The sequence below is a fragment of the Chanodichthys erythropterus genome, chromosome 9 (assembly GCF_024489055.1).
Source record: "Chanodichthys erythropterus isolate Z2021 chromosome 9, ASM2448905v1, whole genome shotgun sequence".
In the NCBI taxonomy this organism is placed as follows: Eukaryota; Metazoa; Chordata; class Actinopteri; order Cypriniformes; family Xenocyprididae; genus Chanodichthys; species Chanodichthys erythropterus.
Genome location: NC_090229.1, coordinates 36649691 through 36675573, shown reverse-complemented (window position 1 = coordinate 36675573; position 25883 = coordinate 36649691). Strand labels below are relative to the sequence as shown.

Sequence of the window (25883 nt, the reverse complement as noted above, 5' to 3'; positions counted from 1 at the left end):
CCCTTGATAGCATACTGTCGGGGTTGGCAGCGCAGCAGGTTTTGATACACAGCCCTCAGTTATGATGTAAATAACCCTTGTGAGCTGCCTTCCTGTATACTGCCTACATAGGCAGCTGCCTTTTAAAGGCATGGTCATGTTTACTATTGATTGGCAAACTTTTGCAGTCGAAATCCAGTCATTTCAACAGAAATCAACACGATTGAGAGTAAGAGATTTCCCCACGCAGATCACTTGAATTTGCCGCACTGACCAACAGGAAGCTGCTTGGTTTAAAAGTGACTAACTTCTGTGTGAGCTGCGCTTCATACATCGCTATTCACTATGTCTACTGCACCTTAAAGTGTTAGTTCACCCAAAAATAAAATTTTTCCCATGATTTAATCTTCCTCAAGCCAACCTAAGTGTATATGACTGTTTTCTTTCAGACGAACGCAATCAGTTATTATATTCTGTCTCTTCCAAGCTTTATAATGGCAGTGAATAGGAGGCTCGATTTTTGAGGCAAAACAAAGTGCAATAAAGGCCTTCTGCAGATGGGTTTTTCTAAGAAAAATATTCATATTTAAAACATTATTAACTATAATAACTAGCTTCCGGTAACATCCGTACACATTGATTTGTGGTGGAAGAGTGACCTCTGACTCGACGTGGAAGTGCAGAGGATAGAGCAAAACAAAACACCATTCACGAATTAAAAGTCTAAAATGAGAATATTTTAACCCCCTGGAGCTGTGTGGATTACTTTTAGGATGGATGGATGCACGTTTTTGGCCTCAAAATGGCCCATTCAGTAAATTATGGGGTGATTTTTCATTTTTGGGTGAACTATCCCTTTAAGGCCACATTTTAATTGTTATGGGAATTTGTGACTGATTTCGAATGATCGACATTAGTAGCAACTCTGTGCGTCGTACAAATAACACTCCTAGCGGGAAGTGCTCAGAAGACTCAACTCCCAATTGATTTTAGTATATTTAAGTGTTAGCATGTTGCTAAGCTAACAGTGAAATACACTAAATGCCCCCATATACTTTAAACCAGTGTGACATCATTTAGAACGAAATCAGGCCAAAAAGAAGTTAGTTTGGAGTTTGAAATGGCTTGCCAAAGCTAACTTTTCAGAAAAGTTTGATCCGGCTGGTAAACTCCTTCGAACTACCACTGGCCCGTGGCGATTATGCAATAAGTAGGTGTGTCTCTGAGGCTCCGCCGCTTTTGACGCGGAAATATTCTCCGGTTAATTTCTTCTGTTCAGTTTTCTCGAGGTCAGACGTGAATAAAACATGAATGCGCTGAAGAGCTGCTGTAAAGTAGAAACTGTTGTAATTCTAACTGAAAGACATTGACACTGTTTTTTCATGTTCAATACTGTATAGCAGTCTACTGAATACAGTGCTATATAAATAAACATGCATGACTGCTGAATTGCAGAGCTGGTGCCAACATATCCACATCGCTATGATCACTATCACTTTCTGAACGGCTGTTTTCTCACCGCTGTGAAATAGTTAAATTTATTAAGTTTTTTGTTTTCATCTGTTCCTTTTTGTATTGAATGTGTTAAAGGGATAGTTCACACCAAAATGGAAATTTTGTCATTATTTACTCACCCTGGTGTTGTCGTCAATGCCCTTCTTTCTTTTACGGACCAAAAAAATAGAAATTACCCAACTTGCGCTCATTCATATACATGGCATTGAATAGCGACCAGCAACAAGCTTTTAATTAAATAAGACGTAAAAGTATCACAGAATGATCCCATGTGACACAGGTCGTATATTCCAAGTGTTCTGGGGGTTTATGATGGGGTTTGGTTTAAAAAAAAAAAAAAAAAAGAACAAAATTGAATTTATTTAAGGAAAATCCTGCCCTTGGCCATTGATCTTCTGCGCACGACCGCACATTCATGAGACTCTATTTGCACCACAGTTCACCTCGACTCACCCAGAAAAAGCAAAAGTTGTGAGACATCAAGATTAATAGAAATGTGACATGAAATACAATGCCTAGAAATCCCAAAAAAGTATCTGTGTACATTCTTCCCTGAGTTAAATATCTGTGGACCGGAACTCCATTTGTCTGATGACAGTCAGAATGACAGATGTGAATGCGATAACTTCTTGTTGCGATGAACACAATGGATATATTCACCTCAGAGAAGGAGGTACATGGATTGTATTTAATGTAGCGTATTTATTAGGAGGTTCAAGAGCGTAGCGCTGAAACCCTTTTGTAATTGATTACATTTCCAAGGATCAGCATTCGCCCTTAAAGGTGATCAGGCAGACCACACTGTAAGTCGTAGAGACTTGAAACTTTGAGGGCTGGTATTACTCACACAGTCTACAGCATCACCGAGGCTCTCCCCAATCGGCCTGACGGGGGCGCTACAGCAGTCAAAAGTACAAAACCTTGGCTCAAAGCATGCCTCGGATTCGCTCTAAATTTTCAGGTATTTTCGTTTTGGTTTTTTGTTTTTTGAAAAACCTACTTTTGCGAACTAGTCCTAGGCTTTTGGCCCGATCGGAACCAAACCAGTGCAGTGAGATTCTCCAGAGTCTGATTGTCAGTGGTTATCAAAAAAAAAGTTTCTAAGGGCTGCCAAAATGTTCAAGGTGGATGAAGCCACTTTTACTAAAATGGCTATAACTGGTGAACGGAATGAGGTATTTTCACCAAACTTGGCACACAAATGTAAGAGCTCATTCTGTGGTCACATGAAAAAGGATGCTGCGACTGGCCACTTGGTGGCACTATAACAGGAAAGAAACATGAAAATGGCTATAACTACTTTACCATTAGTCTGATCGAAACTGGTATGCAGGTCTTCGTCCAAGTGGCCATGACTGTCTATGAGGACATTGAAGTATCTCAAAAACATGTCCGCCATCAGCTACTGAAGTTTGAGCAGCCATCAGACGAGGCCGATCGGAATGAAACCTCGCCTAGAGGCCTGTGAGAAATTTGAAAGAAATTGGCCACCAGGGGGCGCCTTAACGTTTTTCACGTGCATAAAGAAATTTTTTGTGCACGTCCACGACATTTGTACCACATGGTTGAACTCCTCATTCTGAGCAACTTCTCAACTGTCCACCGAATCGTTCGTTAAATATTGTTGATTATTTCAAAAATCAACTTTGGCAAACGAGTCCTAGGTTTTTGGCTCAACCTCGATAACTGTTTAAAGTTAAAACGCTTTAAAAACTATATATTTCCTATGATAAATTGCCTGTGTTTACTGTTAATGGTCTTTTCCATCTATTATTGAGATGGTTACAGGCTTGCTAAATAAAATGTATCTGTACCTGCGAAATAAAACATGATACCCTTTTTATGCATGTGTTTAACCCCGATAATTGCTGCTCGCAGCTAAATTTAAGAGTAAGAGCAAGTCTGAGTGAGCCGCAGCGCTAATAGAGTCTCATGAATGCGCAGTTGTGTATATTTCGGTTTGTTTTTCAACAAATCCTATCGTAAACTCCCGGAAACACTTGGAATATATGACATGTTGCATGGGATCATTCTGTAATACTTTTGCAAGGAAAATTATTATTATTATTTTTTAATCTTGATGCTGGTCGCAATCACACGGCATTAAAACAACTCCAGGGTGAGTAAATGATGACTTAACTTTCATTTTAGGGTGAACTTACCCTTTAAGTATATTTATATATTCAACTTTTCTTTTGTCCGCCGCCTTGGGTGGATTTTTCACTGAGCTCTGTGAAAAATACATGCAATTCTGCTCTAGAATTTGTCCAAAAGAAATCATCTTAGAAGACCGCATAATCAAATATGATACCTCAAAATGCTGCCTACATAGGCAGCTAACTAGGTTTTGTAATGGAATCAAGTGTGTAAGAGTCAAAGTGTGCTGCTGTCTATCAGGAGGAGGAAGAGGAGGAGAGGAAGCAGGCAGCACAGCAGAAACCCTTTAAACGTGGAGAGTCGGTGGAAAAAGCCAACGTGAGTGGGAGGAAGTATCAAACCTCTCTTCTGGCCCTGGACAGAAGGACTTTTAACTTTCTAACTGTTTTCTTTATTCAGTGTGGTAGTGTCCTTTACTGCTGACTGATCGCTTTTCTGGCTCAATCCCAGTTTATAAACCTGATGGTTCCAGTCATAATTGCTGATTTGTCAGATTAATGTTTTTACAAAATGTTTGGTAAAATATGTACTTATAAGTATGAAGCTTTGGAACATAAACATGTCATAAAATTGCATCTTGATAACAGAAAACTGTGTTCTTGTTGTGGGCAATATTAACATAAACGCCCATTAAGTACTTTTAACATAATGAAGTTTTGGCAATGCAATAATGCCAGTCATACTTAAACTATAGGATTGGTGGTTTGCAGATTGGGATTCAGCCTTTCTTTTACTGTTCTCCTGTTTTCCCACTTTCAGTATATAACCACTTTGGGTCCCTGGCTCTTATCTTCTCCATATACTGCCATCAGTGTTATCAGTCGTGATACTCCTGGCTACTTTTAATGTTTGTGTGTATTTGTAACAGGAAGCTGCGGCTCTCGTTTCCCAGCGCTCCGTTAATCCCAGAGAAATGTTCAAACAGAGAGAGATGGGAATCAACACTTCTAACAAAGACAACTCTCAATACAGTCCAAAACCAGGTACCATTCATCTGTACACATGCTTAAGCCATTTTACCAAATTATTTAATTTAGTCATTTAATAAGTCTAGTGTTTTGTTATTCCCTCATATTCAAAACTATAAAACATTTTCCTCATATTTTGATGGTTTAATCAAACTTGTAGGGCCATTAAAAACTATTTTTTAAACCATTTTAAAAACTTTTTAAATATCTGTTTAAATGTAACTACATCTATAGCTATAAATTATATATCATCTGATAAATATTTTATATATGATAGTATATTTAATATATAGTAATGGTATACATACAAATGGAGATAGTTAGTGGTTATAAATATTAATCTTTATATCTCATCGGGATAATAAATAAATGTGCACATTAGCCGTATTAAGCACTGCCCTGATAAGATCTCTACAAGCACAATTTACACTATAGGAAGCGTTTTATTTAAATGCCACAGTATTTGCATGCTATATTTAGCTTCGCCTTTTACTATGTGGGTCATGTTTCATGTAGTTTTTTCAAACACGTGTAAGAAATGTCTTCATCTGTCAATTAGGAGGTATTTTTGTGTGCATGCAACAGCTAACTTCTGAATGTTGGATGTTATTTGTGGTATTTCCCATTCTCTCGTCGTTCTCTGGCCATTTCAACCATGTTCGTCTGTCTGAAATTCGACACTGTCATTAAACAGCCTGCAGATCTTCTGTCTAAAACAATGTTTGTGGTCTCTTCTGCTGTGTATAACACCGTCAGCCATCTGTCAGCTTGGGTTTCTCTCTTTGTCCTTCTCTGTTCTGTGTATCTCAGGGCGGTTGAACAGCCCTTTTCTGTCCAAGCAGTCATGTGACCCAGAGCCATTTTGCTCTCCTGTGCGTCAGGCCTCGCCTTTACGAGCCAGAGGTACATAAACACGCACCTTATCGCTCACTCCTTATCTTACACTGGGAAAGGTTTGGTGTGTTATCCATCTCCATGCTTTGTGTGGTGCTTTCATGCTTCTCAACTAACATCTAACCACTCACAATTTCCTCATGCTTGCTGTAACATTTTACCTTACACCTCAAAATAAATGGGTTTGGATTTGATTCGCAGTATGTGAGCATGTCTGAACACCTCACTGTGTGTTTGCCTTGTGCACTTAAAGGAAGAGTTCACCCAAAAGCTGAATATTTGAAAAGTATCATGCCAACTCTTTTCATTATAATGCAAGTGAATGAGGGATACCATTAAAGGATCATAAGAGCAGTCGATCCTCATGCGCTACATTTCGAGTCTCCTGAAGTCATTTTGTGTGAGCAACAGATTGAAATGGAAGATGCATCACGGTCAAGAAGATAAAGGGCTAGATTTACTAACCCTTTTGGACGTTAAAACAGCTGTCGGGATTTACTAAATTTACAGTGTTCAGCCGCATCACTTGCCCACGGCGGCACCGCCTCCCACATACATTTTGATGTTTTTTTTATAGTAATAAAAATAATTTAGTTCAGGTTAGAGAACAGACATTACAATTAAAAACTGAACTTGTCTGCTCAATGCAGCGTGAGCCGAACGAGAGTCGCAGCACAGATCATTTATCACGGGAGTCTGACTGACAAGACGATGGCGGAAGATTTGGTTTCAAATCGAAATGTAAAAGCACCTCTTTGGCAATATTTCGGATTTAAACCCAATGCCTATAGAGAACCTGCGAAGGATTAGTTTTTCATTAATAAAAAATAATGAATCCTCCCATAAATTTTGCATCTGAAAGGGAAACTCCTACAATTGCATATGCAAAAAAATCAGCCACGAAAATAACGGTCTACTAGGGATGTGACAGTGAGGACATTTTCCGACCGGTTAATTGACGTGTGATACCTTGTGCACCTTACTTTTAAATCACTTATTCAATTGAAGCACGGGCATTCATAAATGCGCATGGCTCAGCACCGTTCATTTTCGCTTTCAAATTCGCGCATTACAGGCCTGAAAACGCAAGCTTTTGAAATCGTTTTTGAAAACGATACCATTGTTGTTTACATTTAGACAATAAAAACACACATTTGTGAAAACAGTGACATTACGCACATGCGTATTACATGTTCAGTCTATAGGTGCGTAGTGTTTCTTTACAAAGTGACATCGCCAACTACTGGCCTGGCATGAATAGTACAGTGTTTTTAGTCGTTTTCGCAGATACTTGTGAACAGGGGTCATTTTGACAATGTTGTCTGTATGCAAAAAAAAACGGGAAGGAACATTTTTAGTACATCGTTGTCGTGTAAAAAAATACACCAGGACGAATATCGCGCGCGATTTTCGCCGACGTTTAACGCCTCGTGACTACACAACGGGCGCCAATGTGAGTGTGCACACCGACGCGAAAAACGCGGTTCGTTTTTTTGGTTTGACGCGCCACATTAAAAACTGGCCGACCAATGAGATTGGTGCTTTTGTTCACGTGCCTGGAGCTGCTGAAGTTACAGTAAAACACGACTTGGTGGCGCTCAAGCACAAAACGGTCTTGCCGAGCACACAAGACGACGAAGAGAAAGTAAGTAGACGAGAAATATCCCTACAAACTATCCCTGCGTCTCAAACAGCTGATCAGTGCCCTGACTAGTGAACTAGGGAGCTGATTGAGACGCACGCTATGGGTGCTCTGCCAGTTCTTGGCCATACTAATAGATGTGTGTTATTTCTGTATTTTTGCTGTTTTCTTTTCTTTTACATTCAAGAAATATAGTTGAGAATGTGTATTTCATAAATGTTTATTTGCACTACTGTTTCTGACTGTTATCTCTCATATATATGCCATTTAATATCTGCATTTTTATCTTCTTTAACTTTATTAATATCATAAATATGTTTATTTGCACTACCGTTAAGCACAAGCAGCACATACTGTCAGGGAGTGAATTTGCACGTTCACTCTGCGCATCGCCAGTGAAAAGATCTTGGGTGTGAACACAAAAAACGTCTCGAAAAACGCTGGCGATAAACGCGAGCTATATTCGTCCCGGTGTGTACAGGCCTCAAGTCAGTTATCTTCCCCCTGAGTGAACTGTTAATTGTTGTGACTGGGTGAGTTGAGTTGAACTAAAGAACCAAATCAGTCTGATTTAAGTCTTAATGAATCATTTGTCTGCTTTTGTGAACTGATTCATTGGAAAGATCTGACTCAAAAGAATGGTTAGTTCATGAATTGGGAATCGCTAATGTGCCAAGGACAGTTAGGACTTTTCGCTCAGTGCTGTCGAATGACTTGGAATATAGTGCATGAGTCATATGGACCATCGTTATGATGCTTTATGGTGTGTTATTTTGGAGCTTGAAGCCCCAGTCCAAATTCACTGGCCAGAATATTCTTCAGAAATTCTCCTTTTGTGTTACACGGAAAAAAGTTATACAGTTTTGGAATGACAGAAGGCGAGTAAATGATTACAGAGTTTTCATTTCAGGGTGAACTGTCCCTTTAAACGGATTAATCGACTCAAACTAGGGCTGGGTGTTATGATGGTACGCTACCGTTAAAGTTTGGGGGCAGTAGGATTTTATATAAAATGTTTTTGAAAGAAGTACCTTATACTCACCAAGGCTGCACATGAAACATTTCTGATTATTAATAAGTTGAGCTGTTTTCAACATATTTTTATGGGAACCATATTGCTTTTTTTTCAGGATTCTTTGATGAATAGAAAGTTCCAAAGAATGCAATTTATTTAAAATAGAAATATTTAATCTTAAATGTCTTTACGGTCACTTTAATCAATTTATTACATCTTTGCTGAATAAAAGTATCAATTTCTTTCCAAAAAAAAAATTGTACTGACCCCAAGCTTTTGAACTTTTATATTTTGTGCAACATGTAGAAATTATTATATCTTTATTCTGCAGTACTCCACTTGGCTTTGAATATGGCTTGTCATTTCAGTATTAATATGTATTGCTATTTTGACACTGTTTTTATCATTTGAAGCAACTGTTTGCAATGAGGGTGGACTTAATTTATTATTAATGTGATCTTTTGCTTAGCATCTGCCAAGCATGCTCCAGATAAAAAAGAAAATACCCAAATGAAGATCTCTTGTAATACTTTGATCGTACGGTGACATATTTTGGTCACACCGCCCTCAAACTCTGACTCTGTCCATCTGTGGTATGTCAGAATACAGATCCAGCGCTCCGTGTGTGAGCTTGTTTCCATGCATGTGTGTGTTTATGTGTTTCCATGCATGTGTGTGTGTGTGTGTGTGTGTTTTGAGTAGAGGCCAGTTTTGAGGAACAACCCAGATCTCAGTATGTGGAACCAGAGGCAGAAGCTGAGCCAGAGTATGAAGGTGGGATTCACTCATACACACACACATTATCAGCTCCCATCATTTGTTTTTGCTGTTTTGCGCTGTCTCATCTCATTTTCATTTTGCCATCATCAGCCCCTTGTTTGTGTCAGTCAATCAGCTGGATGTCAGCACCACCTGGTGGGGAAGGTGTGCTGTTACAGGAGACAGAAAATGATTTCTCTGTCTTGCTCTCTTTATGTCTTAGATGTAGAAGTGGTCAGTAATGATTATGAAGAGCCGGTGGAACAAAAGCAGCCACAGTATGAGGCAGTAGTGGAACCAGACGCCATCTATGAGGAACCACCGCAGGTACGACACTCGCTGCCAGAACTAACCCGTTCTGGATTATAACAAAAAACAGTGTAAAACACAGAAAATACAAAGCCTTACATTAATGTTAGGGTATTATATGAGTGTTTAGTATTATTTTACACAATGATGATGATGATTATTGTGAATTAAGATGTATATAACATGTATGCTTGCATGCATGTTTATTTATTTGTAATTTAATTATTTAAATTCATTTAATTATTATAAAAATTATATTTAATTTTAATTTTCTAATTGGTTGTAGGTGGTAATGGGGGCGGGACATGCTCATTCTAGAGATCCTTTGATTGGCTAATATTCTGTGTAGTGAAGGATAAATGTTATATACTGTGTGTGTATACATTTCTACATATTTGATGCTAAAATCATCTGTTAGACACTTGATTTGTTTTGAAGTAGGCCTGCATATAGATGAGCTCAAACTACTAGACATGAACCAGAAGCCACAAACTTTAAAGTTAAAAGCATCCATTTTCAATTCCACGCTGTCTTGAAGAGGATGTGAGGCGTATGATTTTCATCTACAGGTTCTTGTGTTTTTTGTGAATCTTTCTCAGGTGGAGGAACAGAACACATACGATACGGCAGATGATCGCGGGGTCTGCGCCAGGGCTCTGTATGACTACCAAGCAGGTGAATATTGCTTTTACATGATAAACAGTGTATTCTGAATATACTTAGACATGCACATCCTTTCCCACAATTCTCTCATGCTTACTTTTGTCCTTTTTGCTCTTGCCATCTGCATTTTTACTAATTCTGCTAATTCATGAATTATCGAGCGTGTTTTTAGGAAAAGAATTGTTGCCAGAAAGTTTATGCCAACACCTTGTAAATGTATTTTGTTCATCCGTATATTGATCAAATTTCTTTTTGTCATTTCTTTAGATTTCTAGTAATTATATTAGTATGCTATATTGAAATAATTGTGTTGGGTACTTAATCAAAATGTGACCAAAATCTGATTAAAATCAGAATATGGCCAAAATCTGATCAGAATATTTGAGGTTTGTTCTTATCTAACCACTGCAAAAATGGTCTGTTCAGCTGATTATTCACAGAATATTGTCCATACTGTGTTTCTTACACGCATGTAGGGCTGGACGATATGGCCAAAAATATTAGCACAGTATTTTTTTCCCCCCATATCATCGCGATATTCATTTACCATATTTTAGGAAATGTTTTCCACATATTTATTAGACCTTGAGAATAAATGTAAACATAACTTGTTTGTTCTCAATTAAACTCCGCAAATTAAGTTACCTTTTAATTTTGAGCCCCATGAAATCCATTTTATTTTCCCCTAAATTCTGTTTTCCCTTTAATTTTTTTATGATTCAATACAAATTTATCATCAAAAATGGTGTTTTTCGCTTTTTTAAAAAAAAAAAGTAATCAAATGAAAATATAACATTTAATTTACAAGAAAACATTGCATTTTTATTTTTTATCAAATAAGATGCTGAACAACAGATTAAAACAGTGGAAAAATATATTGGTTGTATGTTATTTTAAAAATAATAATAATAATATAATTACTTTTATAAGAATTACATTTTAGTATTCAATAGTAATGTATTTCTGTCATAATTTCTTCAAGTTAAACCAGACTTTTTGACATTTTGTCATGAAGATCTTTTATTTTCAGTTTCAGCGTGTATTGGACAGCAGTTTTTCTCAAATTAAATGGTAAAAGCTCATGAAGTAGCAGCTCTGGAGATAATGTGTTCATGTCTTCATATATTGAGATACAGATGCTGAAAATGTAGAAGATGTTTGTGTAGAAAATGAAACTACGGCAATCCAGAGACAGAGAAAATGCACAGACTTATAGTGACATGCATTATTTCTGCATTGTGATAGGCTGTTAAATTAATCCATGTCCTTTTTCATTCACAATCTCCTCGTTGTCAGCAGGCACAGCACTCATTTTCTCATGTGTTTGTGTTCTGATGTCACGTGACGACAGTGCAAATGAACCCCAAAGCAATGCAACTTGTTAAATTATTGGCTTTTTACTTGTCACCCGTAGCACTTTATCAAGGCATATGATAGGCTGTTTATGATCCAGTGGCTGGTGCATGAAACCACTGGTTCCATGAACAACCCTGAAGCATGTCCGTTTACATTTTAATGCATTTAACCGAAACTATCAAGCATTATATCAAACATTTTTCGATAAATACCGTTTTATCATACACTATGAATTTCATCCTTCGCATAGTTCACGTGTACTGTAAGTGTGCAGCCAGTCAAAAGTAATGGAAAATCAACGATACCAGAAGCCCGCATTGACGAGCGCTTGTTTAGAGACACTCACAACTGTAGTTTAAACAAGTGAATATGTTTGCATATGCTGTCAAATGAAGTGTACTCTGAAAGGCTAACACTTGACATTTGTGTCAAAACGGAAGTACTTTTAAATGACTAAAATGAAGTTACCAGAAATGTAATTTGTAATCTGACCTTAATCTTGCTGCATTGTGTCTGTGTGTGTGTGTGTTTTCAGCTGATGACACAGAGATCTCGTTCGACCCGGATGAGATCATCACCGGCATCGAGATGATTGATGAAGGCTGGTGGCGAGGATACAGTCCGGACGGCCATTTCGGAATGTTCCCAGCAAATTACGTCGAACTTATCTAACGCAGCTCTGCGTATCCCCCTCATCAGAGTCGCGCCGCATTGATTCGCAAATCTCGGTGATCCAAACGTGTCCGAAAAGACTGAAACTAAAATCATGGACCAAAAGTGTGATCATCAACGTGACTGGGAGGGGGGGGTATTTAAACTAGATTGATATTTCATACTGTATTAGTAGAAGCGTCTTGTTCATTTGATTTCATTTCAAGATGTTATAATTTTATAAAACGATACTCTGATTTCACGTATGCTGGCAGACGCCCCAGAAGCAACTGTTCATGCAGGAACCCTGCGTGGTTAAATTAGTGCTTGTGGTGACATTCCTGTGATCTTTCTAGACTGAACCTTTTCTCAGTGTATTTGAAGACATTCCTTTTGAGCATTTCAAGCGTTTGGATTTCAATGACATGATATCGTTCCGGAGATGTTTGTAGTAGTCAAAACATATCGGTCCCGTTTCGCCTTGGTTTTTGCCTTCTTTTCTCCACAAGCCCGAGCACGACTGCCTTGCTTTCTCGAGGATCACAGCACAGACGTTTTGCTGCAGTTTAGTTTACCGAGGCTGGACTGAAATCAGGAGATGAGATGAGTTTATTTGCTGTGTTCTATACGGCACGTGTTTAAAATCATGGATGCAGCTTGAAAATTAAGGTTGTTGATTTCCTTTAGATAGTCGTGAATGATTTAAGATCAGCCTGAGTGGGACCTCCGCTTTCCCGTCTGCTCAGATATGTGGAGAATATTAATACTGTGATATTTTTTTTAGGTTTCAGGGAAGCATCATTCTTTCATCTTCTTGCCTTTGGGTCCTAGTGGAGTCTGCATTGTGTTTAGATGCCATACGGATATGCCAAGGCTCAGAGAGATGATTTATTTAGACCCTTGCATTTTTACCATTAACACACACTCTTTACTGTCAGTGCTGTGCCAATACGAGAGTGTGAGAAGTATTTTTGAGGAAATGTTTGAGGTTTCATTTTTAACAAGAACCCATGTCATCTCAAAGTCATTCAACGGTGGTGTAGTTCCTCTCAAGAGCTCATTGTGAAAATCTAACAAGTCTTGACGACATTGTAACTTCATTTAAAAGAATAAATAAAGAGTTTTAAAGCTGAAGGAAAGTTGCTGCTTTGTGTTGTTTGATATTCTTCCTGTGCAAATCTTTATCAAAATACTTTTATTCAGCAAAGATGCATCAAAATTGACAATAAAGACCTTTATCATGTCACAAAAGATTTCTTTCTTTTTTAAAATGCTGTTCTTTTTCAATCCTGAAAAAAAAATTCAACATTGATAATAATCAGAAATGTTTCTTGAGCATCAAATCATCATATTAGAATGATTTCTGAAGGATCATGTGACTTGAAAATTCAGCTTTGATCACAGGAATAAATTACATTTTACAATATAGTCACATAGAAAACAGATATTTTAAACTGTAATAATATTTCACTGTTTTTACTGTATTTTTGATCAAATAAATGCAGTCTTGGTGAGCAGAAGAGACTTCTGTCAAAAACATTTAAAAATCTTACCGACCCAAATATGCATATTTTTTATTTTGAGGGGAAGAAATGAAAAAAATAATTTTTCACTTAATCTTTTGTACTGCAGCTCTAAAATCTTTTTTTTTTTTTTTTTTTGTCATTTGAATTTATACAAATTTCAGACCTGAAGATAATCTGTGAATAATGAGTAACATTTCTTGTTTTTATTATGCTTTTTGTCATTTTTGGAGCTTGAAATATGTATCTGAAGTGGCAACTACAAAAAAAGGAAGACAAATTTTCTTCCTTTCCACTTTAATGGTGCCTAGAACGTTCTTTCACAAGATGTAATATAAGTCTAAGGTGTCCCCTGTATGTGTTTGAAGTTTCAGTTCAAAATACCCCATAGATTTTTTTTTATTAATTTTTTTAACTGCCTATTTTGGGGCATCATTAACTATGCAACGATTCAGGCTGCGGCCCCTTTAAATCTCTCACTCCCTGCCCCTGGAGCTCTCGACTATAATACAATGCATTTACAAAGTTCACACAGCTAATATAACCCTCAAATGGATCTTTACAAGATGTTCATCATGCATACTGCATGCATGCATCAGATCATGTGAGTATTTATTTGGATGTTTACATTTGATTCTGAATGAGTTTGATAGTGCTTCGTGGCTAAAGCTAACATTACACACTGTTGGAGAGATTTATAAAGAATGAAGTTGTTTATGAATTATACAGACTGCAAGTGTTTAAAAAATGAAAATAACAACAGTCTCGTCTCCGTGAATTCAGTAAGAAACGATGGTAACTTTAACCACATTTAACAATACATTATCAACATGCTAACGAAACATTTAGAAAGACAATTTACAAATATCACTAAAAATATCATGATATCATGGATCATGTCAGTTATTATTGCTCCATCTGACATTTTTCGCTATTGTTCTTGCTTGCTTACCTAGTCTGATGATTCAGCTGTGCACAGATCCAGACGTTAATACTGGCTGCCCTTGTGTGATGCCTTGAACATGGGCTGGTATATGCAAATTGGGGGCGTACATATTAATGATCCCAACTGTTACGTAACAGTCAGTGTTATGTTGAGATTCGCCTGTTCTTCGGAGGTCTTTTAAACAAATGAGATTTACACAAGAAGGAGGAAACAGAGTTTGAGACTCACTGTATGTCATTTCCATGTACTGAACGCTTGTTATTCAACTATGCCAAAGTAAATTCAATTTTAAATTCTACGGCACCTTTAATATTACGGAGACACGCTCATGACATGCAGTGAAAAAAATATATATCATGGCCTCGAATTAAGAATTTGTTCTTGTTTTACTAAATCATGGCCATGTTGAACAAATTTGTTTCCTCATTGAGATTTAACTAAAACAAGGAACAAATTATTACAACATTGCCACAATTCAGTAAGTCATGGGAACGAATTGTTAATTCGTGGCCACAATATACATATTATTTTTCCCCCTCATGTCATGTCAGCAGTGCTCTGTATTATACCATTAAAATTCTGCATTCTTATGCATATATAAAACCCTTTATATCAACTCTATATTAAATCATCTTTATATTAACTCTTGAGCTTGTGCGAGTGAGTGGAGGGCTAATTAGCATATTCATAGATCCGCGTATAATAAATGAGTTATATTCAAGCTATTTTAAGGCATGAAGAAATTTTTTTCACAGGAAAAAAATGTTTAAATGTGTCATTTTGGTGATCATAGATGAGTTTTAAGGGATAAAATTATTGACTACAGGGGGACTTAAAGGGATAGTTCACCCAAAAAATAAAACTTCAGTCATCATTCTGTCACCCTCAAGTAGTTTCAAACCTGTTCGAGTTTCTTTGTTCTTTACTCACCCTCACGTTCTTCCAATCCCACATGACTTCCTTCGTTCTGTGGAATACAAAAGGAGTCATTCTGATTAATGCACTAATTAAATGTAGAGTTTTCTTTTTTCTATGCAGTTTCAGTTAATGTGGAGCGAAGCTTTCAAGCTCCAAAAAGATGTAATCATCAGTGAACTACTGCTTTATAATTTATTCATTGTACTATCTCAAATCCACATCGTGTAGAAAGTCAACTCTGTAGGTTACATTCAAAGTTCCATTCAGTGTAAAAATGATCAAAAGATAAACAGTTTCAGCTCAATCAACAGTCCTGAATGGAAATGAAGCAATTTTGTGTATCTCAATACTGAAAATGCAACTTCAGTTCACTTTTTTTAAGGCGACAGCTGATGATGATAATCATGATGCATATTTTCAATTGAGAAATCCAATGTAAACAAACACACTTTGTTACCAAGGAGAATTTTTCTTGTGCGATTTTCCCTGTCATACACGACAAAAGCCACAGTTCTAGTGATCTGCGCCCTGCATGTGTCATGCTCACCGGGTTTCCTGGAATAAGCGAAATCAACATGGCCGTTTGGGGATTTTTTTTTTTTTTTTCTTTAGCTAGATCACCCCCAGTTTCATTTTCAGAAGAAAAGAGACTGTACTTTTCCCCCTTCTTTAGAGATCACAATCATCTTGTTTTTAACTGAAAGTCTAACTGATGTTTCGTGATCCTTTAGATAACATTTCACCTCTCTGTTATTCACTTTTTCCATCCATATTACCTTCTATCCCATGATATCCCATCTATTATGACTTTGAGATCTGGTATTTATAGAAGCTGAGAGCTGACTGTGGGACAGAGTTATGATGCAGTCTAGCACAATATTAACTTTATTTTGAAAAGGGAAGTAAGAAGTGTCTTGATGGAAAATATCGACTCACTTCTGCAAAAAGAGCAGCAGAAGTCCTTGCTGACCCAGAGATAATGTTGGTACTGGAAGATCATCAGCTATATTTCCATTTGAGCAAAGCTTTTTCTTTAAATAAAATGACTTCTTCTTTTTAAATATCCCAAATGTTTTGCTTTTTGAAACTGATTTTGGGAAAAAATTGTATTGGCTGATTGATGTTGAATGTATTGGTTTGTTTTGTTGTTTGTATTGATCGTGTTTATAAATTTGGGAAATTTCTGATTTCTGAGAATTTTGATGATTGTGTACGTCCCATGAGACTCTGCAAGCAAATTTGTTCTCTGAACTGGAATACCTACTCAATGTAAAACTCTTCACTGCAGTAATGTAACTTCTGAATCGAGTCACACAAAACCACACGCAACATGAGTGCGTTTGTGCGTTACTCATATAATTCCTAACATGAGCGTTATGATCTTACACCAATATCAGAATCAAAGCCTAGCCGTGTCATACCATAATATCCAACATGCGCTCAAATGTTCTCACAGGTGAAGGGTGCCTGTCAATACAATAAGCATAACCAACAATTAACACTCTGTGTAATGAAATATAAATTAAATATGTTAAATATAAATACTAATGTGTAATGTAGACTATCAGCATATTAGTCTACTTTTATAGACTAATATTTATTGTATTTGTCTGCACTGTGATTGAAAAGTCCATTACTTGTTTGCTTCTTATATAGCCAGATCATTCGAAAATGAATAGGAAGTAACAGTGAAATATTAAAATATCAGAAAGCTCACTCTCAGTATTACATGTGAAATAATGAGTAAATCTTCTTGTTTTGTTTTAAAGAAAACCTATTTTAGGACTGTTAAGACTTTTGGCATTATTTTTATCATAATTAAACAAATTTTCTAAACAAATTCTCATTACTCTAATGCATCTAAGCATTTAACTTTTGGCTTTTTTTAAAATTTGCATTATTCTCAATGGTGATTCTCAGTATAGTTCAGTGTATATATCGCTTACACACTCACTGTAATGCAATAATTTTTATTTAAATTGGCAAAAAATAAAGATATTATGATATATAAATATTTTTTCAATTTATATAGCATTTTTATGTTGAGTTTTTGAAGATGCAACTTTTTTGCATTAAAAAAATTTGTATTTCATAATGGAAAAATCTTAATACTTCAAGGGTCATGAAACCCCCTGTCACAGCACCAGTCAGTTCTCACCAGTTTTGAAAAATGCCACAAAAGTGGGCGTGGTTACGGTGCGGAGGGGAGGGGGAAGAGGACAGACCAACAGAACAGCAACGGCTTCTGAATCTGACAGTTTTATCTCATCTCATTAAAAGCATCAAAGCTTCCCACAAATGCATGCTGCAAATTACCATTGCAACACAATATACACATGGTTTTGTAAGCTGACCGTAAATGACATACATACATACCCTGTGACTGCTATAATTTAATGCACCAAAAAATGCACAGCCGTTCACATTTGTTCTCTTCATCGAAAATATTTATAAACACACTGTTGCATTTTAAACCTTTCATGCATGAATTATAACCACAGGCAGGATTTTCCCCTCTTGTTTTTATTGCTCTTAGGGCATGATAAACAAGATTTTAACTTTTTTTTCTTTTTTTTTTACAAATTTTACAAAACATATTTTACAAAGAGATTTTCAAATGGAGTTGACAGTATGCATTTATGTTTTCAACTTAAGAGATACTGTATTTAACATAATGCAGTAACCACAGTAATACTGTATTTAACAAACCAATTAATAAAATAATATATAAACTATAAAATATATACAAAAAATATAATACAGCTTTAGTTAATGCAAACACACTCGAGTTTGTTACTGCATGACAAGAAGAACTTCATACAAGTTGAATGTCACATGTCTTTGATATCAGAATATGAGGATGTGATTCCATCAAAGATCTCTACAACCGGTGAAGATACAACTCTGTGGAAACCCAACTCAGGCTATGTAGAAAATGCTCACCAGTCTGCCAGAGTATGTCGAATTACCCTTATTAGCTGATCATTTTAATTATGTTCAAAATTAACACATTTCTACCGTAGCTCTCCTCTCTGAGAAAACCTCAGACTGAAATCTACATTGACCTATTGATGTTTTCAGACTGTGGAAAAACTAGCAATCAGGTGTTTTCAATCTCATCTGATATAAGCAGTGTTGGGGGTATTACATGTAACATGCATTACAAGATCAGATTACTTTTTGATGCTACAAGTAACATATTACAAGTAATGTGCATTACGTAATCAGATTACTGTTTTTGATGTTACGAGTAAAGTAACATTACAAGTAATGTGCATTACGTAATCAGATTACTGTTTTTGATGTTACGAGTAAAGTAACATTACAATTAATGTACATTACGTAATCAGATTACTATTTTTTGATGTAATGACTATAGTAACGCATTACAAGTAATGTGCATTACATAATCTTATTACTTTTTTGATGTTACGAGTAAAGTAACATTAAATGTCATGTGCATTAGGTAATCAGATTACTATTTTTGATGTAGCTAGTTTAGTAACAAATTACAAGTAATGCACATTGCGTAATCATATTTTTGATGTTATGAGTAAAGTAACACATTGCAAGTAATCAGATTACTATTATTGATGTAACGAGTATAGTAATGCATTACATAATCACATTACTTTATTGATGTTACAAGTAAAGTAACATTACAATTAATGTACATTTCGAAATTAATCAAGTTACTATTTTTTGATATAACGAGTATAGTAATATTACAAGTAATGTGCACTATGTAATCAGATTACTATTTTTGACGTAACTAGTATAGTAACACATTACAAGTAATGTACACTACGTAATCAGCTTACTGTTTTTGATGTAACAAGTAACACATTACAACAAGTAATGTGCATTACATAATCATATTACTTTTTTGATGTTACGAGTAAAGTAGCACATTACAAGTAATGTACATTACATAATCAGATTACTATTTTTGATGTAACGAATAGTAACGCATTACAAATAATGCACATTATGTAATCACATTACTTTTTGATGTTACAAGTAAAGTAACATTACAAGTCATGTGCATTATGTAGATTCCTATTTTTGATGTAACGAGTATAGTAATGCATTACATAATCACATTACTTTATTGTTGTTACAAGTAAAGTAACATTACAATTAATGTACATTACATAATCAAATTACTATTTTTTGATGTAACGAGTATAGTAACGCATTTCAAGTAATGTGCATTATGTAATCAGCTTACTGTTTTTTATGTAACGAGTAAAGTAACGCATTACAAGTAATGTGCATTTCATAATCTTATTACTTTTTTGATGTTACAAGTAAAGTAACACATTACAAGTCATGAGCATTACGTAATCAGATTACTATTTTTGATGTAACGGGTATAGTAAAGTAGTACAAGTAAGGTATATTATGTAATCAGATTACTATTTTTAATGTACCAAGTTTAGTAACAAATTGCACATTGAATAACCACATTTTTGATTTTATGAGTAAAGTATCACATTGCAAGTCATGTGCATTACATTATCAGATTACTATTTTTTGATGTAACGAGTATAGTAACATTACAAGTAATGTACATTACGTAATCAGATTACTATTTTTGCTGTAACTAGTAAAGTAACACATTACAAGTAATGTACATAATCAGCTTACTGTTTTTGATGTTACGAGTAAAGTAACGCATTACAAATAATGCACATTACATCATCAGATTACTGTTTTTGATGTAACATGTAAAGTAATGCATTACAAGTAATATGCATTATGTAATCAGATTGCTTTTTTGATGTTACAAATAACACATTACAAGTAATGCACATAAGTAATGTGCATTGCGTAACACTCTAATAACACAAATACATTTATTTACATCCAAATAAAGTTACTGCAGATGAAGTATTTTCAAAAACAACAGTCACAGTAATAGTACGAACTGTAGCTGAATATGCATGATGTCCAATTTAGTGGTCAGGGGATTAATCAGAATTTCCTTCCAATCTAAAAATCAATACTTGAAAAATGTAACAATGATATGACTCCTTAGATGTTACTTGATGTTACAACTTTTTTTTTACCTGCAATTCTTAGGATAGAAGGAATGGAGGGATATTCTGGAACAACTTGGCATTTCTGACTGGCTTTCGGACATCTTGTTTTGGAGAGAAAAAAAATTCCAAAGTCTTGGCACTTGGTGGCAGTGTATAGGATGATGAACTAGTGTCCACTGTAGAGGCTGATGTGCAACTATGCTAGCAAAACTCATATGTATGCAAGAAAACAGCTTTTTAATAGCTGTCCACTCTAGTGATGTGTTCATAATTTTTTTCTTACACTGCATGAATAATTATGCGACACAGATGAGTCATCGATGTACTATAGTACAAGAAAACGTCACAGGATGTGAATTTAGTGCAAAAAAAAATATTAAAATGAACTAGTTTTCTCCTACAATCAAAACTAACGGATGGTAACGTTGTCCTCTATAATGTTCAACACACATAACTCTGTTTTGTAAAATTTAAGTTAGGGTTTTGTGACATTAAATATAATTATAATTTAAAAAAATATTAAATATAATTTCTTTCTTTTTTTTTATTTTTATGTGAAATAAGACCTGTATATGTTCTTGACAAGTTCTGTGAAATTCACTTGCACGCTTTGTGCACCTGCTAGTAAAAAAAAAAAAGTACCATTATTTTATATCGATTTCATCCTAAAGGCCTATCTTATATAAAAGATACAATTTTGTTCTATATATTTGATCTTTTTCTCAGGCGTCTATGGGTGAACTTTATTATGCTGTAAATGATGAAATCAGATCAGCATCTGCTGGAGAATGAGTCAAATCTGACTCTGTAGCTTTAGAGCAATATGACCAAACCGTCACACTTCTTGTTAACCCTCAACGTCTGTTTTCTGCTCTAGTACCCCTCCACATCTCATTCTTTGTTGTTACCCCTCTTTTTGACTGTCTTTCTCTCACTACTTCTCTCTCTGACATGAATAAACGGGGAATTTCTACTGTCTCTGAATCTCTGTTCTTCCACTCTCCATCAAAGCTCTGACTTCAGTATTTCTTCAGTGACTCACTGATGCAAACGTTCAACGTAAACGTTCTTCGCTCACAACTCTCTCATCTGCCCACTCAACATTAGCCTCCAGCTTCAGATTCCAGTCAGCGATCATATAACGCTCAGTGACCCTCCGCCCAGACCGGTCAGCATGTGATATTGTAGTTCTTGACAGTAATGTGAAGTTTGTGCTGAGAACTGTCTGTTCAGTTGCTGACTTGGATGTTTTGACAAACCCAAGCTCCACCATGAGGAAATGTATTAGTCAATCCAATGGACTATAATGTGTAAAACGGGGTTGCTGAATGAGAAAATATTTCCAAACTCGATTTTTCCATTTTCTGACGAAAATGTGAATGGTGCTTCCCCACGCAGCACTTGCCTCCACAATGCTAGGGTGGTTGCTAGAGTGTTCTGGGTGGTTGCCATGGCATTGCTAAGCAGTTGCTAGGGTGCTCAGGGTGGTTGTTTACTGGCCCCTATATGTATCTTTCTTTTTTGCCTGTTTAATCGACAACCAAGATTGAAATCATAAGCTATCGTTCATGAGACACAAATGGTGCAGGATTTTTCAAGGATAAGCAACAATAATAGTGATGCTTGACAAAGCAGTCACCTCTAACCAACATTTTCTTACGTAATGCCGATATGAATATCATCGACCGCAAACACTGAATTAATTACATCCTTAATCGTTCGATTTGGTGGCGAGTTTGAGGCTTGTATGTCCATTTGATCCAGAACAGCAACTGTGAGAAGCACCAGAGGTGTTGTGAAACTCTGGTGTGATCTCAGACTGAGTAAAACCTGAACCTCTCAAATTGAATATGAAAACACAAGTCATAAACTCCCTAATTTCCATTTCATCTGATATCAACATAAGCAATTTCATACTCCCCAAAAAGCCGTGATACACACTAATTCATGGCGCTCAGGACGGAGGCGCATGCTTTCACTCCCAATAACAGGGAGGACGGATGTTTTGTCTAATATTTCACCTGAGAAACTCCCTCAGAGCGATTGGCTCTGGGCTGAAAACTGTTATTGTGACATTTAAAGGTTAAATATGGTTAAATGTCAGGAACTATGCGGGCAGGTGAGAGAGGCCCCATCCATAAACGAGACATCCGAAACTTTGACAGCAAGACGAGTTCATCAGCGCACAAAGATATCATGCCGGTACATAACATCTGACAGCTTCAAAACAAAGACATATTTTTTTTCTCTAAAATCATGATGGGGTTTTCCGGTGTTCTTTTTTATAGTTCACGCTCAATATGGCAAATGTAGGCACTATATAATCATGATCAATTTATGACAAAATGATGGCTGTAATGGTGATGTTTTGCATTTAGTGGGGCATTTCCCCACACTCTATGCATATATCATCATCCTTAAGACACAACGTTCCTGAATGTTCTTTGATTAGTGGTGACATGTCCTTAAAACACCTTTAATTTCATATCAAACTGTTTTAATTCCAGTCACTATGAGTGAATCTGCAATTCAGAAAGTCTTGCAAATCATGTCTCTTTGATTAAATATAAAAAATAGAGGTAATGATCAAATATTATTTAAGTAATATAGGTTTTATTTTTTATTTGGTTACTCTATAAACAGGTTAAAACCTTGGGTTTGTAATTTAAACAGCAATATTAAACAAATAAAATGTATAAAATTAAAAAGTAAATCAATAAAATGAAAAACTACTATGCCAGAATGGGTAACAGAGTTGAATATATAACCTAAATCAAGATATGACTCAATATGGACCAGCTAGTTTGGGACTAAATAGTTTGTGGGGCAATTCCACGCAAAGGTCATCTTTACTATGAAAAAAAAAAGTTTTAACCAAAAGAACAAAACCCTTTTTAAATTGTCCATTTAGGTCTGTAATATACTGTATTAATGTGCTCTAACAGAAATTTTAAGAAAATTGCCTTGTTTATCCACAATATATGTGGTAAGTAACAATGCTTAAATTAAATTTTCAACCAACCATATTTCATGCTTTCAAAAAAGGGATCAAAGACCCCATTTTTTAAACTTTAATTTTAGCAGTAAGCATTGTGTAGAAAGATGGATACATGCCTGAGAAATAAATACACTCATTTAGTCATAACAGCACTGCCTGATGAATTTATAAGGGCTAGAATAAAGAGGTCAGGACGCTTCAGTGCTCTGTCACGTCCGTAACGTTTTAATGATTAAGTTTATGTCATATAACAATTATAAATGCAAATAACTTGAAACTTTATATGCAAAGCTAAATTATGTTTATGCTTATTAGGATCAACAATTCATTTCACTACGTTGCTGTGAACAACCATAATAAGCGTTACGGACGTGACCGTTACGGACGCTTCATATTAAATCCTATGAGTTTGCTTCTTTATATTGCTATCATCTGTTTCAGGCTTACCATATCAGAACATACCCAATAATCGCAATACTCTTTGTGCTTTGTTAGTTTTAATATGAAAAAGGTTTAACTTTCAAATTCAGTCGATTTTATTTTTTTTTTTTCAAAAATTAAACAATAGATGTCGCTCTTTAATAGCCTACGGCGTGTGACAGATTAGCTTCTGCAGCGCCTGTAAGCGGCGGATCAGGCGCACATGAATCGATCTTCTCTTCCTCTTGCCAGAGAACGAAATATGAACATCAAAAGGTAGGCCTATATGATACAGTACAACTTATAGAAGAGCATTGTGTCTCATAGGACACTTCCTCGGGAATTGGGATGTCGCGTTACCTGTTGGTTAAAAATGAATAGCCTAGCCTATAATGATCACAATCCGCGCGATCAAACAAAATGAAAATAATACGATTGCAATAATTTTGACTTGAAATAAAGTTTGATCATTTTGACTCAAGACTCCGCTTTAAACTCTGAAAACTAGACGAAAAAAACCGTGTGGTCATTCATACACAAAACATAAAACTGACATGATTGCGATTGGCAATAGTGTCAATCGGTTCACCTGACTGTGGGGAAAACATGCGATTTTAAACTGCTTTATGATAAACATTAATATTTGTCAATGTATTTTAGCATGCAGTTCTGTAAGAAGGAAAATCATGGTCTCTAAATTGATTCTTGAACAACGCACATGCTTGTCAACATGAGAAATAGGTCTAATCTATAACCTTTTGCACTACAGAGTATAACGTTACATTTGTATAAAGTTTAGTAAAAAGTTGATCAATTGTGGAGTCTTACCATACTGGTATCCCAGATTTCAATATTTGGTGGTGTACATGCTTGCTTGAGGTCTCTGTGAAAGTTTTAAAGCAGTTTTAAACCAGTCTTCTGTGCCGCTTTCAGACCGGTCACATCCGTAACGGAAAACTGTCACATCCGTAACGTTGTTTTTTCCTCATTAATGCGAACACGAAAAATGAAATAAAATTATTATTTTATGCTCTGTGGAGAGCCAACCCTTCTTTATTCGGTGGGCAGTATTACTTTTGGTTTGCGCAATGTAATTCACAGAATTCTTAAAAAATATGTTGTCACCCAAAACTTAGTGACTTTTTTTGTCACGTCCGTAACGCTGTATATTTCCCTCATCTAAAAAATAAAACAGTTGAGTAGACTGACATTTTTCTAATGTCTGGACTCCTTTAGTAAGGGATTATGAATATATAAATAGACGGTTCAATATGTTGCTATTAAATGCATTCTTTGAGCATTTATATTTCAAGTTTTGACTCCAAATGTCACGTCCATAACGCTGGAATTGCCCTGTGGTTAACGATAAACTTGCATTACCATTCAAAAGATTAGAATTGGTAAGATTTGTTAATATTTTTGAAGGAAGCCTTTTATGCTTACAGAAAATAAATATTGTGAAATACTATGATTTAAAGGAACCGTTTTCTACTTGAATATATTGTAAAATGTAATTTATGTGATCAAAGCTGAATTTTCAGCATCATTACTCACATTTCCTTCAGAAATCATTCTTATATGATGATTTGCTGCTCAAGAAACATTTATGATTATTATCAATAATGAAAACAGTTGTGCTGCTTCATATTTTTCAGAAAACCATAACAGATTTTCTTTCAGGAATCTTTGATGAAAAGAAAGTTCAAAAGTTCAGCATTTTTTTTAAATAGAAATCTTTTGTAACATTATAAATGTCTTTACTGACACTTTTGATCAATTTAATGCATCTTTGCTGAAAAAAATTTATAATTTCTTTAAAAACAAAAGAGAGAAATCTTAAAACCCCAAACATATTTTCAATTAATTGATAATATAAATATATCATTCTTTTCCTATAGTAACTTGGGTAATAACGCAGACAGACATCCTCATGTGTTTAAACAGCTTTAATGTTAGTTAATATGATATAGCTAATAGTTTAGTAACAGTTGAGTAATAATTAGTAATAATTCTCACAAAAACATGGGATTAACAACACTATACTGACCCAAAAAAAAAAAAAAAAAGTGCCTGGATGCTGAAAACAAATGTCCTATAAAAAACTTTTTAGCAGAATTGTCTAATT

At 35.5% G+C, this 25883-nt stretch overlaps 1 protein-coding gene across 5 annotated transcripts in view; it reads left to right on the top strand.

Moving 5' to 3' along the window:
- The window catches only part of dbnlb (drebrin-like b), a 28545-nt gene extending 15409 nt beyond the window's left edge, over positions 1-13136 (top strand). Inside the window, exons 9-15 of one of the 5 annotated variants that reach the window (XM_067395496.1) lie at positions 3892-3969; positions 4520-4634; positions 5430-5522; positions 8873-8944; positions 9153-9256; positions 9838-9913; positions 11793-13136. In XM_067395496.1, the coding sequence (XP_067251597.1) occupies positions 3892-3969; positions 4520-4634; positions 5430-5522; positions 8873-8944; positions 9153-9256; positions 9838-9913; positions 11793-11929 (675 nt within the window). In that variant the 3' untranslated portion in view covers positions 11930-13136. The remainder of the gene's footprint in view (positions 1-3891; positions 3970-4519; positions 4635-5429; positions 5523-8872; positions 8945-9152; positions 9257-9837; positions 9914-11792) is intronic. The other 4 variants (XM_067395498.1, XM_067395497.1, XM_067395499.1 and 1 more) reach the window with 4 other exon arrangements.
- The last annotated feature ends 12747 nt before the right edge of the window (positions 13137-25883 follow it).